Below are 19,281 nucleotides of genomic sequence, written 5' to 3'. Positions count from 1 at the left end.
CTTCTAAAACCACTTTCCACTCTGAAAAAACCAGCATTCCTTAGAAAGAATGTGATTTCAGTATTGGGACAGGGGAAGCTCAGCTGAGGCTGGATTATCTCATTCAGCCAGAAAGCAAGGAAGTGCTGAAAGAATGATGGGGACATGGCAGAAGGACACAAGACCCAGTTTGAATGGGCTCCCCTGGCTGAAGTTAGGTCAATTTCAGTCTCAAACAGAATAATAATAGTAACGAATTTTTATCTCTTGAATAAAATAAGACACCATGATATCATACAGATATAAATGAAGCAATCAATACATGGACATTTTGATGAGGAACAGAAGAGTTACAGTTTCCGAGTACTTTCCCACAAAATATTTATCAACTAGAATGAGGACAAGAGTTATATTCCAGTGGAGGAGTTTGACAGACACCACCATCACCAGTCAGGTGATTAAAATGAACATTATCCATAATGTAACAGAGCCAAATTGTGAGTGCCTCATAGGATTACGATTGAAAGAGCACATTATCACTTCTGTGTTATTTCTGCTCAAGATGAAGAACTGGATTTTAATCACAAAGAAATATCACACTGACCCAAACAAAGGACATTCTACAGAATAACTGTTTGTAATCTTCAAAAGTGTCAGGCCCATGATGTCCAGACTGGAACACACTACAAACATGTGGCAATTAAATGTAAAAGACGACCCTGGACAGACTCTTGGGCTACAAAATCCATTATGGACACCACTGGCAAGTCCTGATTGCAGGCTGAGGATGGAGTGTTACAATGTGTCAATGTTGATGTCCTGATGTTGATTGCCACCTCCTAGTTACAGAGGACAGTGTCCTTGTCTGTAGGAAGTACATACTATTCAGAGGTGACAGGACATTAGGTCAGAAACTTACTCAGGAAAAGAATGGTCCTTCCTCTGTGTTTCTACCTGTTATATAAGTTTGTGATTATTTTTAAATTTAAAAAAAAAAAAAATTTAAAAAGAAAATGAAAAAAGCAACTGTTCCAAGAAATGTGACTATCTTCGAGAACAAGGTCAAACTGGAAGTTTTAGCTAAGCGAAACAGTTCCCCGCCCCTCAAAAAAGCACAGCAAGGTATTTTGAATTGCTGAACAGCAAATGTTCATTCTCTAGCTTGTTACTACTGCTAGAATATATTTGACAAGTGGCTCCTTTTAAAACCAGGTTTTATTTCATGGAAATTTTGCTCTTTAACAATTCACTCTGAAATGTACAGTGCTGAGAAGGACAATGCTTCAAAGCCCAGCATGGACAACCAGGCTGGGCAAGCCATCATGAAGGCTGTCCTCCCCCACCTGCAATCATCCACACAGAAAGCTGAAAGGAACCCAGGAAACACCTCTGCAAAGCCAGTCAGCTTGGCCAAGTCAGCTGAAAACAAAGAACACTATACTTGATTCAAATTACAAGTTCAGTACTATACTGTACACGTCAGCATTACACATGCTTAAGATAATATAAGTATGCATAATGGCACATAGAGTCTCACTTGTGAAGTAAACTATAAGCAGGCAAATAAAAATTTTAAAACTACTAAATAACCCAATTTTACCTAGAGTTTAAAAGGTTGCCATACACCCCCTGAAGTGCTTAGAAACCTCAAGCATACAGATAAGAAGGGGGTAAAATATTCCAGCTAAGAATAATCATTTTAAGTGTATTTAAGAACTTTCTTGGACAAATTATATTCTAAAGATGGCTACTGTGAAGGGCTAGGGCCAGTTTCCAGGCTGGATGGTTTCTAGGAGAGGGAATTGTGCCCTGACATGTGTGTGTTTCTGCCCAGATCCTGCAGGTCAAAACTCAAGTAGAGCCCACTGTGATGCCCAGGGTGACTTCAGCCTCTCAGAGCGAGAGCACAAGATTGTCCCTGGCCAAAGGGAATTTCTTAACCCTTGGAATTCCACCCAGGTATGAGTGATGAGGCTGATGCTCCAGGTTGATGGGGACCACTTTAACCTGAAAGCCCAGAGCAACACAGTTATGGTTTGGCAGCAGCCTATAGCACCTGCCGCTTTGGGGTTAAAAGGATCATTTGCTGTACCCCAGGAGAATGTTGGCCAATTAAAGATGGTTTTGTGTACCATTTTAATATGATCTACATAAATAGGTAAACTTGTAAGCAATAGTGCCATAAAACCATAAGGAATGATGGAGAACAGGATAATAAAATGAAGTTGCTTTTGATTCCAGGCAATGTTTCCTACCACTAATGTCAACAAAGTAAACAATTTTAACTGAATTTGGGGAAATAACACATCTTTCTGTAGTAAAAATATTCTTGCAAGGAGAATACAGGCAAATACATCCATCATCAATTTCATATATGTGTGTATATGTATATTTTATATACGTATACATATGTATAAACACACACACACATAAACATGGAGAAAGAGAGAGAACCAGAGGGAAAATGTACAGCTCCCTATTCAGGGTGGCTGTCAGGCTGTCAAGTAGTCATGTTGTAGTATGTTTATAAGGAAAACTGCAGGCAAGAGAAAGCATCTAAGACGTGGAGACAGAGTCTCCATCCCAGTGAGGTCTATTTGTTGAGCACACATGAGCTGGGCTGTCTATAAGGCTGGTTCCATGAGGGTGTTTGTTTCGAAAGAATTCAGTGGAACCACAGCAGTCTGTTAAAATCTCTATTGACTGATACAGTCACTGGTCCAGAATGAACAAAACACCATCAGGAGATGTATATGGTCAAAGTCAGAGTCTCCGTAGTCCACGAAATGAGGGAATCAGGCACTTCAGGTTGGAGAAAACTGGCCAACATGGTTCATGCCTGGGTTCCAGAGAGTTCCAAATTATGGAGTCATGTCTGTAACAAAAATTTAGCATACGTTCTTCAAAAACTCTCAATTTCTTTCAACAAGCTTAGCCCTTTCAATAAACCTAGCCCATCTTTTTGCCTCTCATGCACATACCCGCGTACCACATGCATGCATACACACACCACCCAAACTCGCTGTTATGTTTCCAGACCCATTCCCACTTCCACATTTTCTGTGCAGTTTGACACAGCCCAATCTCAACTCTTACAGCAGACGTTATGTGAACACCTCACTCTGAAACCGCCTGCCTCTGATCCCAGCTGCGGCTAAAAGTTGCATGAGTGCTGGCTGGACAGGCACAATAGCCCTCTGTGTATCTCTGCTTTTCTACCTCCTGGCTTTCTCTGAGGACTGAGAGCAGCCTCTTCCCAAGCACAGGGCGCAGGCCAGGAATGAGTTAATGCTCTCTGCAGGCAGCCCCAAATCTGCGGGACTTGAGCCAGTGGATAATGCCCTATGCTTGCTATCCTTGGGGAGAACAATTCTGCAGGCGCACTCACTTCGCAGAAGTCCGATGAGATCAGGCTGCTGTGGCCTGTAGCTGAGGTTTTGGTCATGTGCCCTCCATTTGCTCTGCCTCCTCCTTGCCTGTCTCACTCTCCCTGCTCCTTCACACCTTCCATTTGCACCCACGTCCTTATCTCAGGTTCTACATGTGACTTCCAAGTAAGACAGAGCTCATTATCATGACCACAGAGAATGAGAGAAAATGTATTTTTTAAATAGCAAAGCCACAAAATACAAGTTATTTGCTAGTGTCAGAGCTGGGGAAACAAAGAGGGTCACTGAACACTCTGGGCATCAGTTTTCTGTCATTGAAAAAATGAGGAGGTGAACTAAAGGAGACTTTTTAACTCCCTTTCCAAGCTATAATCCCCATGATGACACAAACTGTGTGTGACCCTTGACCATTGAGAGGTAGCAAAAATGCTGTGGCTTTGCTTGTCACATCAGTCCAACCTCAGAGGCATAAGATGTCCACATTTTTCACAATGGATGCCTCAAACTTTCTGAGCACTCCTCAAATTTGACAACACTCAGTTCTAAAACCCAACAGAAAAGGTTAAAGTCTCACCTGAGACTTATGAAGCCATCTAAGTTCACTCACTTTGCACTCTCTACATCATAATATGTAAATATAATCATCAATTTCTCCTTCTTCCCACTGGTAGCACCAGCCCAGATCTCTCTTCCTAATCTGGGTTCAGAATTCCCATGCATGTGTGTATTCAAATCCACAGTATCTGACTCGGTAACTTGCACTTAACTGATATTCAGTAAATGCTCATCAAAAGACTTACTGAACTTTTCAACAAGACTTAGAATCATCCCAGTTTTTGAAATATATCAACTGGAAAATTGCTTTGATGCTATTGTGACTTATGAATTTTTTGTTTACTTTCAATAGTGGTTTACAAACATTGCTTAATTGTTTTCATTATATTTCAGAAAGCTTAAATCCAGTTAAAGTGAAAATCTAGATTTTCACAGAAAGTACTAAAATTAGGCTTGAAAACGAAAAATTAAAATCCCAGCCTTAACCAAAAGAACACTCTTCCCTACCCAAACCCCTGAACGGACCTGTACCTGTGAGTATGGGTTTTTTGGCTGTGCTCACCGCTGCCATGAACATGTATTCACTGTTAGGGTCATGCACGCTGGACTGATACTTCTGAAAGAAAAAGCCAGAAATGTGGGTTGTCATCTGCTCTTCCCCATCTCCAAACTTGCTTTTTGACTCTTTTATAATCTTCATTGAAGTGAAATGTGACAAAAGCGTATAACTGTGACTTAGGCTTTAGGCTAAGTAGGAGAAAACAAGAAAAGGGCTTCACATAAAAAGAGCTTTCTACAAAACTTCCTTCTTCATTTTGCTTTTATTGCTTCTTCCGCAACAGACTTAGATGTGGGCCCAATATCATTCTCTTGCCTCTGTATCTCTCTTTTCACATTCCAGTCTGGCACAGATATACTCTCGTCTGGCCAATGACCATGCTCTATGGATGTACTTGAGTACTAGCGCTTGTATAATATGTAGACTGATCCAAGTCCTTTGGGAAACTGTAATATGAAAACTAAAGAAAATCCCCCCAGCATAAAGATTTTTGTTGTTGTCATTGCTCTTTATCTTTCTGAATCTTTTTTTGGTGGTTTTCTTTATTTCTTTATTTCTTTTTAGCAAAGAGTCTAATAACTTACCACGTAAAGAAGTAGGCAATTTCCTTCTCAGCTACAAATGGCATATCACAAGACCTTCTCACTGATTCTTTTTAACTCAGCGGTTGAGCAAAACTTAGAACTATTTCATCTCTGTCCTGACTCTTAGGGAGCTTACATTCAAATATGCAGCCTGTGCTCAATAATTTTTAAAATATCAAAGGCTCTATTTTTACGTTTTAACCTTCATCCTGACCTTTTATCTTCCCTGCTCTCCAATTTCCTCATCTTTTTGAATAATAATAACAACAACAACGTATCTCTGCACTGAATCAAGTTCTATTTGGAATACATGGATTATAAAACAAATAATTGAGTAAACTTCTGTTCCAAGTGCTTAATTTAATTTGGTAGGTATATCTTAGGGGAAAGGAATTCTGCCAAGAACAATGTTTACTTTTGATGAGAAAATAATCACTGATATACCTTGGTAAAGCAGATTCAAGAAAAGATAGGAATTGCTCACCTTTTTTGTAAGCCAAAAGGTAAATAAGCATCCAAAGAAACAGACTATAACAAGAGCTGCACATCCGATGGACAACCAGAACTTCATTAGGCAACAAAATTGTGGGAGTTGTGGTTCTGTAGTGGGAAAAAAGATAAATTGAAAAAAAAAAAATCTGAGAATCAAATCTCCTTTTTCAGTGCTGAACCACAGTTTCTTTTATCAAATTCAAAAGACCTATTCAATCAAATGAAGCTTTTCTTCATTACAATCATGAAATCCAGTCAATGGCAACTAACACCATCCCAGTATTACAGCAAAGATCCAGAAGCAGAAACCCGCTGAGAGAAATGGCTTTTCTGCCTATATTTTTGCAAAAGATTTAGTATAAAAACTAGTATATTTTAGTATATTTAGCACAAATATACTAAATATAGTATTTAATATAGAAAACATACTAAATTTAGTATTTTCTATAACTAACATGTTATAAAACTATGATTTTTCAATCATCTCATTCCATTCCACAAACAGCGCAAAATCAAACCTAAAATCTTAGGTGAATAGAGATGATAGTCATGAAGTTGGTTATTTGTCTTCATTTTTTTCATAATTTTTAGTGACATAGGTGTTTTAAAGACAACATTTCTATTTCTAATTCAGCAGTCTATTTGAATAAATTACATATTTCTGATTAATACTAATTAACAATAATAGTAATAAATTATGGCTTATATATCTCCATTAAAAATGATCGTCATGAACTCCATGTTAATGAGTTCCTACCCGACAGGTCCTTATTTGTCTAATTGTTTTCATTAGTAAGAAAAGTTGTCAAAACACGTATGTATTCTTAAGTCTGGAATATGAAAGCAATGTCTTACCATAAATATGCAAATATTCTCTTCTAAGAATGCTTTTAAAAGGAGGAGGATCAAAGATCGACAGTTTGCAGAAGTAATAGCTGGCGTGAGAACGGTCCAAGTTATATAGAAAGAAAGAAACGCCATTGTTGGACAATTGAGGTTGACAAAAACTCAGATTTTCAATAGACACGGTGCTTCCACTTCCCTTTGTCTTAGTGAGATTACAGAGTATTTGGCTCCCTTTTAGTAATTGCATTTGAAATTGTTGGACAGTCTCAGGATATTTGCATAGAACTTGTACACCTCCGTTGTGAAAGGTAAACATCTCATAATTGGCAGATTCATTGATTTGTCCTGGATAAAAGAAAGATGAAGCAAAAGTGACACTTCATGAATACATCACCCTAATAGCTGTATTTTAACATAAAAGTAATTTCTTCTGTTCATAAAGTTCTCTCTGTTGCACCAAAATGAAGGAGCTTTACACACCCCACCCTCCGCCAAAGAAAGAACGTAAGGTGAAACTGTGTCCTAGGGGGAAAAAAAAACTAACTAGAAACTTGCTTACCATATGTGAATATATAATCTGGAATACACTGAATATTAAATAATATTTACATAACATGAATCAAACAGGTATGGTCCTGCCTTTGGCTGCTTTTGTATGTAGCACACCATAATTTGTATTAGGAATGGAATACTACTCAAATAAAGGTAGTGGGTTAGGGTGGGTTATAATTTTGATAAAAGAATCAGAAAATGCCACTTTAAGAAAATGAGTTTTAGAATTGAAATTGAAGAATGAGTAGAACTTAGCCAAATAAGGAAAGATACAGGAAAAGAAACAGTTCAGGGAAAAAAATTGTAAAAGTACAAAATACCTTAGACCGAAGATGAATGATTATATATAAATGTATATTTACCCTCCCCTGGAAAGTAAAAGAGCAGAAGAATCATTTTCAAATGATAGGAATGTACTTCCTCTCAGTCCTCTGAGAACTGAATCAAGGCCTGATAATACAGCTAAGCCCCATATTTTTATTTACTTTTTCAGTTTTTAAAATAAATGTAGGCTCTTAGGAAGCCAAGGCTGTTTTGGCGAACTACATAGGGATCACAGAAAGAAGAAACTGAAATGGTTTGGGCCTAGTTACAGATTCTGAGTTAGAGGCATCCCCAAGTTACAAACACTCAACCAACATTCCGTTTGCACTTACAAATGGAGGCTATAACAAGTAATAAGTAAATGTGCCTGTTCCAACTTACGTACAAATTCAACTTTAAACAGATTTACAGAAATCTATCTCATTTGTAACCTGGGGACTGCCAGTATTAAATTATAAATTCAAACTGTTCTTTGACTTTTTTCTTTTTCTATTTTCTTGTTTGTTTAATGTTGCAAAATTTCATGCTGAAATTTTTTAATAAAATTATTACTGTTAAGGGTTTTTACTTAAATTTCAAAATCTCTTGTCTTTATTTTTTGAGAAAACTATGTGACACATGTAAAGGACTTTTAAGGAAAAACTTACATAGTTCTCCCATGAAATAGAAATATCAGTTTTATATGTTTGCTCTTTATCTTCCAGAAATACACTTATTTTCTCTAGCAAACATATCATTTTGTGTTCTTCTGTTGTCATTTAATGTCATATTATAAATATTTCATTTTTACATAGTCATCATAATTACCTTTTTAATGACTATATGTTAGGCCATAATGTCAATCTATTACAATTTATTATAACTACTACACTAATGGTGGGTGTTGGGATCATTTTCAGCATTTTGCTTTTGTGTAAATATTATGACATTTTATCAAAATATTTAAAAGTTATTATTACACTATATATTGCCATTTTGCTTTCTGAAATTTATAATAGGATTAGCGGCATATAGGAGGACCCATTTGCCACACCTCTGCTGTACAAGTCACTTTAATTTTATTTAAGATTCACCACAATTTTTTTTAATATCTCTAGGCTTTAATTTATATCTCTCTTATTATTAGGGAACAGACTTTTTACTTGGGGAATTGATTATGAAAATAAGCACCCTGTTCCAGTTTTCAGTATGGCTGTCCCTTTTATTCAAACTAATTCCCATACCAAAATAAGAAAAAATGCTGAATAAAATGTCTAAAAATATTATTGAAAAGATTAAACAGCTGGCACAAAGGAGGAGAAATTACCCAGTTAAATTTGAAGAGCTAAACAGAACCCAGAGAAATAAGCAGAGTTTGGAAACTGCTTTTACTCTGAAAGCATTTGCTGATCACCTAAATTCAAACTTATTCTATGTCTCAACTCCTAGAGTTTTCAGTGAGGAATCTAGAAGAGGGCTCTCTCCTCACTGAGCTGGGATCCCAAAGAATGACATCTTCAGAGCACAGTTAAACCAGAGGTAATGCAACCCACATTCAGATTATAACCCAACTTCACAATAATTCAATCATCCAGAAAACCTTAATCTTTGCATTTTGGTGGAGTTTTTTGTCCTTGTTTTTTTTGTTTGTTTACTTGCTTGTTTGTTTTTTTGAGACAGAGTTTCACTGTGTCACCCTGGGTAGAGTGCCATGACCTCAACATTGCTCACAGAAACCTCAGTCTCTTGGACTCAAGCAATCAATCCCCTTGCCTCAGCCGCATGAGTAGTGGGACAACAGGTGCCCACCATGATGCCTTGCTCATTTTGCTTATTTTTCTATTTTTACCAGAGATGGGGTCTCGCTCTTACTCAGGATGATCTCAAACTCGTGAGCTCGAGCAGTCCACTCATCTCGGCCTCCGAAAGTGCAACCTTTGCATTTTGTTTAAGGTGGTCTTGTGCTGTTATTATCCCCCAGGCTTTTGAAAGTAAAGATACAAACTGTTACAGGAAGAAATGATTTATATCCTAGGCCTCAAATCATTTCTACAAATAATATTTAAATTTCATGATAAGCACATCATAAAAATAATGAGACATACAAGGAAACAAGGTAACAACAGAAATAACAAACCATAATACAAAAACAAACTTACAATTAATATATTCAAATTATCATGTCTCAAAAACTAAGATGATTAACCTTCTTATTAGTTTTAAGGAAATAAAGAAAAACTTATTATTTGCAGCACACAGTAAATTTTTAAAAGTCAACTAATTTGAAAAAGAACAACTAGAATTGTCCAAAAAAATGCGCTGAGATTAAAAACTCAATAGATAAGTTTAATAATATTAGACAGAGCTAAAGAGAGAATTAATAAAATAGAAGACAGAAAATTATTCAGAGTGCAGTCACAATCCACAGATTCAAGAATTCCAACAAATCACAAGCAATTTTTTTAAAATTATGCACACCTAAACATATATTAGTGAAAATCCTAAAAGTAGGCAGAGGAAAGAGACTGATTCAGATTACCTTTTAAAAAGCAACTATTAAACTCACAGGTGATATCTCAACATCAATAATAAGAGCCATGATAAAGTGGAATTTTACCTAATATTTTCAATGTGCTGAAAAAAACTGTTGAAATGGAATACAATGTCTAGGAGGATAGAAAGGCGTATGTATTTTGAAACTTATATAAGTGAAGTGTGGATGTTGTAATTTCTTACATAAAAATAATCACTAAAATATAAAAACAGATCATATAACTTAACCAAATATCACAAAATTCAGCCTAATGGTTTGCTCTGGAGAGGAAGAAAGTGTTGGCACCAGGAAAGAAATGGATGGAAAGCTTTCTGTGTGCTGACAGTGTTTTATTTCTTGAGCTGTGATTATGAGAATGCAGTAGTGTGGTTATTCATAATATAATATATTCATAATATAATTATTCATTAAATTATACATTTATAGTATTTTACTTTTCTACAATAAAAATGTTTTAAAATAATACTGAAGGAAAGTTATGCTTGCTTCATTTTAAAAACTAGACAGAATGATCCAGGGGTGTCCAAACATTTTTTCTTTTCTGCCACACACCAGAAGAATAAGAATTGTCTTGAGCTACAGAGTAATTACAAAAACACTAAAGAAAACTGATATGGGAAAAAAAAAAAAAAAGAAAGATCCGTGCATACTTTTGGCAATATCCACCACCACAGAGAAACAAAATAGTCTTCAAAGAATCTGTGTATGGCCTGCAGGGCACAGGCTGGACACCCAGGGCAAAGGGGAAAGGAACTGACAGCATGAGAATCAGCGCAGCCCAGATTAGATTAAAATAAAGGGTGTTTTTCTTGGGACCTTATTTGTCTGAAAGTAAATTGTGTTGCCTTACTATTGCTTTGATGCCTATATCTCTATTGTCTGCTGCAAGCGATAAAATCAGTGGACGGTTCTCGGTTCCTTTAGAAATGTTCACAGCAAATTTCCCAGAGACCTTAGAATGGCAGCAAGTAAACCACGAATAGATCTTGGAGCAAAAGTGTCTGCAGCCACACAGACACAGATGCATTGTCTTCTACTTCTAAAGATGGTTTGTCAGCAACTTTTCCCCCTTTGCACCCACGCTGTGATTAACATAAGAGGAAATTAATGGTTAGCAGTGCAGTGAGGTGAAAGTGCAACGCAGTGATTCCCAAGGAAACCAGAAGCAAATTCTGGCTCTGCCGCTAGGAAGGCTCTGTGACTCCGTACTTCAGTCTCCTTACTGAGAGATAAGAAAGTATTACAAAAAAATCTTAAAGGTCCTTCCAAGGAACCTTTCTATGGATTCAGAATCAGAACACATCTGGTGAGACAACCCAGAGAGCTAATATTTTGCTATTGGGTGAGTCCTCCGGAGGGAAGCCACATTCCCACAAGTCTCTGTCTGTCTCCTTACTGTAATGGGCTATTCCAGGGAGTCAGAAGAAAGTAAAATTATTTAGGTAGGGCTGTGCCTCTGTTTTTCTTAAATGGCATGTTAAGAGCATGTGCCATAAACACAAACTGGGGTTCCTGAGTGTCATTTGTATTGTACACTCTTAATTATTCATTTTTAATATTTTTAACCTAAAAATAACCTGGATCACATTTTATTATTAAATGTTGTGATAAGAAAGCTGACTTAGGTTTCCACATACCTAATGTTGAAGACTTCCATCTGAAAAACGATTTGGCAACTCTTAGTTTACAATTTGAATGTTTTCAACTGTAGTATTTAATCATTTACTTCATAATTCCTTCGGTGACTAATGAAAAGATGCGTTTGCTATGGTTTGAATATCGTCCCCTCTGAAACTCACGTTGAAACTTAACTCCCCATGCAACGTACTAAGAGGTTGAGCCTTTAAGTGGTGATTGGTCATAAAGGCACCATCGTTGTGAATGAATTAATCCACTCATGGGTTAATGGGTTAATTGATTAATGGGTTATCACAGGAGTGGGCTAGTTATCATGAGAGGAAGTCTGTTATAAAAAGCCATGTTGTACATGTCTCTCTCTCTCTCACCCCCTCACCAGATAATGCCTTGGCCTGCCCTGCAGCACCTCAGGACTCTATGGTGTGTCCCCACCAGCAAGAAGGCTCTCACCAGATGCAGACCTTAGACTTTGAACTTCTAAGCCTCCAGAACTGTAAGAAATCAATTTCTTTCCTTTGTAAATTACCCAGTCTCATGTATTCAGTTACAGCAACAGAAAACTAAGGTAATGCTTAAATACCAAATCACAAATTCACCTTGATGTTGGGTAAAGGAGATATGTGAAAAACGGTACCAAAAGGAGACTACCCCTTATAACTAAGACTAATGCATGTAAGGAGTGGAAAATTTAAGGAATGTCTGAATACATTAGCCTCTTATAACTTCAGAAGCAGCTAAGATCTCTTCTTCTCCTCCTCCCACTCCCCTTCCTCCCCTCCTTCCACTGCTTCTCTTTCTCCTCCTTTCCTCCTTTTACTTCTTCTATTTCCTTTTCTTTTCTTTTTTTGATTCCCATATCCAGCCCCCCAAAGCTGGATCTTTTCTCCACCCTCCTTGGATGGTCTTACCTGCAAGTTTAATATATTCAGGACCAATTTTTATAGACAATGTCTCTTCTAACTGGTTGGGCATCAAATTTACTTGGTCAGTTTCCTCTGCCATACCAACATTTAAAAACTGTGAGTGTCCCCCTCACCAATCTCTTTATTCTTGCTCTTTCTTCCTTCCTCTCACATTTACATTTTCTTCAAACACCACCTCTTAATATAAAATCCTCCTCCAAAATATTTTCTCATCCTATCTTTGATATGCTCTTCGCTCTTCCTAATATGCCATTTCCATCTTCAATCAATTCTCACAGACACTTGCCATGTTCCAGACATCCTAAAAACACCTTCACGTTCTTTTGTTTCCTATAACACCATTCGAGCTCTTCCCAGCATCTTATAAGCTGACCTAGTGAACTCAGAAATCATACAGCAAATCCAATTCTTTCATGCACAGACAACTGAAAGCCCAGACAGATTAAATTATTTGCCTGAGGTCACATAGCTTTATGGGTACATAAAAGATTTTTGGTTCAATCCATGGCAACAACCATCAGAAGTATAATTGAAGCAGGCAACCATGTGAATTTAGACAGTGGTCTAACTGATGCTAACTATGACTTTTACAATGTTACTGTTGATCTCAATAGTTTAATGTTTTAAAGAGTAAAATCAGTCTGAAATCCTAGCACTCTGGGAGGCCAAAGCAGGAGGATCCCTTGAGCTTAGGAGTTTGGGACCAGCCTAAGCAAAAGCCAGAGCCTGTCTCTAAAAAATGGCAGGTGTTGTGGTGGGTGCCTGTAGTCCCAGCTACTCCAGAGGCCGGGGCAAGAGGATTGCTTGAGCCCAAGAGTTTGAGGTGGCTGTGATGTTAAGTCCTAGGAGAGCATAACATTGGCTGTAAGAAAAAATCTATTTCTCAAATTCAAAAAATTTAACTTTAAAGGACCATACACATTGACAACCATATGAATAATTTAAAAAAAAAACATTATTGCTTATTGAAAGTGTTGTGCCTGCATCAACATGGCTCAAACAGATTCTAATAGCATCAGTGGTCAGCTGAATCAGAACTCTTGTATCTATCACCCTGCTTGGGGACAACCTTGTTCTTCTTCTTTGCTTTTCATCAACCAGAGTAGATACAAGCATCATTGTCAGGCACGACCCACAGGAGGTTTATATCCTCAAAGGTTTCATTCCAGGGTCCCAAGGATGGTTCAATATATGTAAATCCATAAATATAACACATCACATAAACAAATTAAAAAACAAAGACCGTATGATTCTCTCAATTGATGCAGAAAAAGCTTTTGACAATATCCAGCATCCTTTCTTGATCAGAACACTTAAGAAAATAGATATAGAAGGAACATTTCTTAAACTGATAGAGGCCATCTACAGCAAACCCACAGCCAACATCATAGTGAATGGAGTAAAATTGAAATCATTTCTACTCAGATCAGGAACCAGGCAAGGCTGCCCATTGTCTCCACTGCTTTTTAACATTGCCTGAGTGTGGAAGTCTTCGCCACCACACTCAGGCAAGAGAAGGCAATCAAGGGGATTCAAATAGGACCAGAGGAGATCAAACTGTCACTCTTCACAGACGACATGATTATATATCTGGAAAATCCCAGGGAATCAACTACAAAACTCTTAGAAGTGATCAAGGAATATAGTAATGTCTCAGGATACAAAATTAACACTCATAAATCTGTAGCCTTTATATACACCAACAATAGTCAAGGGGGGAAAACAATCAAGGACTCTATTCCCTTTACAATAGTCCCAAAGAAGATGAAATATCTGGGAGTGTATCTAACTAAGGACGTGAAAGATCTCTATAAAGAGAACTATGAAACTCTGAGAAAAGAAATAGCTGAAGATGTTAACAAATGGAAAAATATACCATGCTCATGGCTGGGAAGAATCAACATTGTTAAAATGTCCATACTACCTAAAGCAATCTACAGATTTAACGTGATCCCTATTAAAGAACCTCTGTCATATTTTAAAGACCCGGAAAAATTAGTACTTCATTTTATATGGAAACAGAAAAAACCTCAAATAGCCAAGAAATTACTCAGAAATAAAAATAAATCGGGAAGAATCATGCTTCCAGACTTCAGACTATACTATAAATCTATAGTGATCAAAACAGCATGGTACTGGCACAAAAATAGAGAGGTAGATGTATGGAACAGAATTGAAGACCAAGAGGTGAACCCAGATACTTATTGTCATTTGATTTTTGATAAGGCTATTAAAAATATAAATTGGGGGAAAGATTCCTTATTCAATAAATAATTCTCTACACTTGCAAATCTTCCCCTACTTTGATCAATCTTACAAGCCAAAGCAGTGAAGAATATCATTTTTTGACTAACAATTTCAAGTTATGTTACTATTCTCTACATATTTAAGTTCCACTTTCCAAAACGTAATTTTGAATTTTTATAAGAAGGCTTCAAATGCCCGAATTTTTATTTTACTTAGAATGACCAAAAAGTACCATTTGACAGATTTAGTTTATTTTAACAGTAGTAGCTCAAAGGTGCCATTTATAGAGAAAATATGACCTTTTCTTTAATTATTGCAGGTTACAAATTTTTTAAAAATATTTTTAAATCCACAAAGTTCAGTAAGTCATTTTACATAGAAAACTCAATATTCTTGGAACAGGGATTTAGTGGGAGTTGTGGGAGTTGTGGGTTATGCTCGGTTCATGACTCTGAAGAACGGGCAGAGTTTTTTAAAACTAAATAACACTGTGAATCTTACAGGGAGCAAAGATATGAATTTAAGTCTTCCCTGTACACTTGCACTTTGTTTCTATCAAGAAATGGGAATGTACTACTAGTAACTTAAAACTAATTCATTCAGTTTCATCGAAGATACTTCAGAGTGATCAGAAGACATCTTTCCCTATGCTGGAATTCAGACAGTTAGGAGTGTTTGAAGACACTAAAGGAAGTCTTCTGATCATTGGATTAGAGAGATCACAAGACAGGAATAGATGTCCAGAATGATGATGTCACTGTAAATATGTAGGGGCCAGGGTGCGCCTGCTTGGGGCAGTGTGAACGTGGAAGGGGATAGGGATTAGGCACATCAGGCAAGGGCATTGTCATGATTTATAAATAAATAGACATTCACTTAAGATTCTGTCAACATGATAATGATATAATAAATTTAGAAGTATCATCCACCTTCCAAATTAACCCTAGGCAAAAAAAGAGTTAAAAGATGCTTCATGACACTAGCAAAAATTAAAGAGGAAAAGAAGATACAACAACAAAGAAAAATAAGTAGTAAATAAACACAAAATTGAAGAAATAAAACCAAGTATAGGCCTAGCATGCTGAGTGGGAATGACCTGCATTCACCCATCAAAAGAACAGATTGACAATTAGAATGTTTTGTTGTTGTAAATCCAGCATGAATACTAACAGGGATTGTTGCCAGGAGATGACACTTATGCAGAGTCCAGGAGGAGCGAGGAGGGGAAGGTCTCAAAGGTCCATCTCCACAGACTTCTTTCTGACCTCTGGAGAGGAGGAAGCAGATTATGGAGACTCCAGCTGGCTGTTTTTTCAGAAGTGGTAAAACTTAGGAATACCTGTTTCGATGTCTGAGTGGCAAAGCAAGGCTCAAAGTGGCCCTGAGAAGTATCCTCCCTGCTTCTTCACTGAACTTCTCATGCGATATACAGGTTTGTCAGACATTATCTGCTGACCGGCTGTCATGCCCACTATAGCACACATCCTTCAAAGTGATCTTTCCAAAACCAGAATTCACCAGGTCACCCTTGAAATCCCCACTGCCCTGCTCATAAAGTCTACAAAGAGAGTCTTCTAAATGCAGTTAGAGGTTCACATTTTTCCTAGATCCTTTCAGAATGAGAAGCTTCCTATTGTCCCAGAATCATTAAAAGAATAAGACTTTGTTAAATTTTACATTAGGATCCTTTGAAGACTGGAAATCACCAAGATTTCCAGCCTTCTTAATTCACTAACCAAAAAACAGAGTTGGTCAGAATTTCTCTTCCCTTGAGATTTATGTTACATCTCTGCTACTTCAATAAGGTTTGGAAAGAATGTGGATGTTGGAGTTCTAATTTTGGTTCTGTCACCAATTACTGTGTCACAAGTCACTTAGCCTTTCCTGGTCTGAGACTCTTGAAACATTGACTGAAGGTAAGAACACCCATGTCTTCGTGACATGGGAAAGCCACATGTAGTTGGGAGGATTAAAAATACGACAAAGAGGACCTGTTAGGACTTAGTTTACTTGAGTTTGGCTCTTTGTGTTTAGAGCTTTTGAAATGGTAAGTGCTGGATACATGTGTCATGGTGATACTTTGATGATTTTTAGCAGATTTATTATCACCATTCAGCCACTCATGCCTCAGTTTTACGACATGTCAAACAGCACGCCACATGGCATAGTGTTCCACATGATGAGAGTGAACATTGATTTTACTCATTGAGAATCTAAGATGAATATTACTCCAGAAGTACAATTATTCATCAGCTTAGTCCACCAACTTGAAGAAATTCTACCTTCAGCTAGGTCTATCTTTCCACAGAAATAACAGCAATACAAATTCAAACGTTGGGAGCATAATACCCAAAGTGGTTTGGTATAGTGGAATTATTTTTAGCAGTGCAAAAAAACCCTTTGATGATTTATACAAATGTTCTTGGAAGAAAATCTAAAATCTTTAACATAACTCATCAGGTCCAAATACTCTGGCTTTCCTCCAGCCTAATCTGGCACCATCCTACTATCTTCCTTCTCTGTGTTCAGTCTCTTCTGCCTTCTTCTAGTTCTCTGAGTGTCATCTCATCTCCTCCTGCCACAGGTCCTTTGCACTTACTCTTTCCATGGTCTGGAATGTTCTTCCCCATGTTCGTATCATTCTCTCCATTGACTTCTGTGTGTCCTTCAAATCTCAGCTCAAGTGCTACTTCTACAGAAAAGACTTCAATGAAGCATGCTCCCCAGCCCTACCTGCACATCCACATAAGCTAGTCAATCTCCTTGTTGCATTGTTCATGGAATTGAGTTTTGCCTGTAATTACCATGAATTCACAGTATTATTTGATTAACACCTCTCTCCCTACCATTCAGTTAGCTTCATGAGAACAAGGCCTGACCTGGTTCTGCTCATCGTCTTACTCACAGCAGCCAGCACAGAACCTCCCGCCTGCACGCCAAATGCTCAGTGCTGAGTGAATGAATGGGGGAATCAATCAATCAATGAATATCAATTCCAAAGCTATTCATATGCCATTCACCCTGCTAAAGGACTTCATCAGGCTGTAAAAAAGGCATAAACAGTCAAGTAGCCCAGAACTGCCTTTGGGACCCTTACTTACATTCCTAATTCCAAGTAGACCCTAAATCCTTATTCCTCTTTATTTAAGAGCATTTAACTCACCTTAAGCCAGCACAAGATCAAACATTGGACCAATTTGATCTTCTTTTTTTTTTTTTAATTTTTTATAAAAATAAGTAGTCTATTTTTTGTACCCTCTGAAAAATTTATTCCTAGATAGGATTGTGGCTACTAAAAGTTCTGCCTTCACTTCTCACTTCTCCATTTAATATAATCTCACTTTCTTTTCCAGTACCCAGAACAGGGCTCAGATTTAAAGAGAAAAGAAAAGTAATACAAAAATGCACAGAATAAAAAGCAGCAGAGATGTGTCTATCAACTTTCATTATAGGTAGCATTATTTAAATTGTTCATACAGAGTCTGACATATACTATTCATGAGAAAGAATCAGGATTCCAGGATTTTTTTCCTGTATACAAGGGCTAGGAAGTATTTTTACATCATCCACTCCTCCTTGGCCTTTTAGGGGGAATCTTGATACTTAATGTCAATAAAAAGTCTATGGCAGCCTGGGCATTTCAGACAACAGACCATACTTGTAAGATTAAAATCAAATCCTTCTTTTCAAAGCCATTTTATTTTCTACCACAGAAAGAATTCCCAGCCCAAATGCCAGGACTATTTAATTTTCATTCTGTTGATACAAGTCATTTTTCCTTTCATCTTTCTCTAAGAACAGTAAGCTATTCTGCTACTTTATCCACTGACAGGTAATTCCAAGCAGATAATTTTAAAATTTAATGGTCTGATGAAACACTTTTTTCATCTTAAAAGACAGTATCAAAGGTAGCAATGCAAACTCAATGCCATCCATAGTGACATGAATGACATGGTGCCCTTGGCCATGTACTTGGGCTGTTCTGAAATTATTCCTACTTTCAAGGGGAAAAAAAAGCCACTTTCTATTTGGTGCCAAATTTTTCTACCTTTGATTTTTCTTGATGTTCACTTGAATTACAACTTAATAAGAAATATTCTATAGGCCACTTACCAGTTGCAACTTCAATTTGGAAGCAGAAGAAAAAGAAATACCAGAGGTCTGACTTCATGTTTGCCAGAAACAGGTACAATTCTCTTGTTGAATGTTGAAAGCTGACAGTGAATTCACATTCTCAGTTGTTTTCTATTTGCTGGAAAGGAAGTGGGTTTTCTGGGGGTTGATGTAGTGTCACACTTACCGCCGACTTAAGAGGTTCTCTGTCTTTGATGTTAATGGCTATAGGGAAGGCCTTATTGCTTATGGGGGTTAAGGGTTTAATCCAAGGGTCACCAAAGTTTTGAAGACAGCAGAAAATTTTACCCTTATTCTGGTTCCAACAAAACAAATTAAAGACACAATGGCTATTGTTTATTAGAATTGCCCTACTTCTCTTAATCAATGGCTATTGGATAGAAGAGGCTCTAAAAATACATGATGAATAATACACGTTTTGACACATTTCTATCTTTTCCTGATTGCTCCAGAGAATGAAGAGATATGAAATAGGAGTATCATTAGAATCTGAGAAGTAATATTTACATGGCAAAATGGTAGATGG

The 19,281-nt window shown here is 37.2% G+C and overlaps 1 protein-coding gene across 2 annotated transcripts; it reads right to left on the bottom strand.

Moving 5' to 3' along the window:
• Positions 1-261: 261 nt before the first annotated feature.
• Positions 262-18,845, bottom strand: ICOS (inducible T cell costimulator). Of its 2 annotated transcripts, none has more exons than XM_053597465.1 (5): positions 18,735-18,845; positions 6,414-6,749; positions 5,551-5,666; positions 4,449-4,539; positions 262-2,854 (listed from the first exon to the last, which is right to left on the bottom strand). In XM_053597465.1, the coding sequence occupies exons 1-5, from the start codon at positions 18,790-18,792 to the stop codon at positions 2,841-2,843; spliced, it is 615 nt and encodes a 204-aa protein (XP_053453440.1). In that variant the 5' UTR covers positions 18,793-18,845; the 3' UTR covers positions 262-2,840. The 2 variants fall into 2 exon arrangements, with proteins under 2 accessions (XP_053453440.1, XP_053453441.1); XM_053597466.1 differs by having other exon boundaries at positions 4,455-4,539.
• Positions 18,846-19,281: the final 436 nt, after the last annotated feature.

This window comes from Nycticebus coucang, chromosome 7 (assembly GCF_027406575.1).
Source record: "Nycticebus coucang isolate mNycCou1 chromosome 7, mNycCou1.pri, whole genome shotgun sequence".
Classification (NCBI taxonomy): Eukaryota; Metazoa; Chordata; class Mammalia; order Primates; family Lorisidae; genus Nycticebus; species Nycticebus coucang.
Note: the sequence above shows the minus strand (reverse complement) of the source record. Positions and strands in the feature narration are given on the sequence as shown.

Coding starts and splice junctions, on each gene's coding strand:
- ICOS (XM_053597465.1), bottom strand. CDS start 18,792: ATGAAGTCAGACCTCTGGTATTTCTTTTTCTTCTGCTTCCAAATTGAA. Junction 5,667..6,413: donor AGAATATTTGCATATTTATG/GTAAGACATTGC, acceptor TTCCCACTACAG/AACCACAACTCCCACAATTT. Junction 4,540..5,550: donor CCTTTTGGCTTACAAAAAAG/GTGAGCAATTCC, acceptor TTTTTCTTTCAG/AAGTATCAGTCCAGCGTGCA.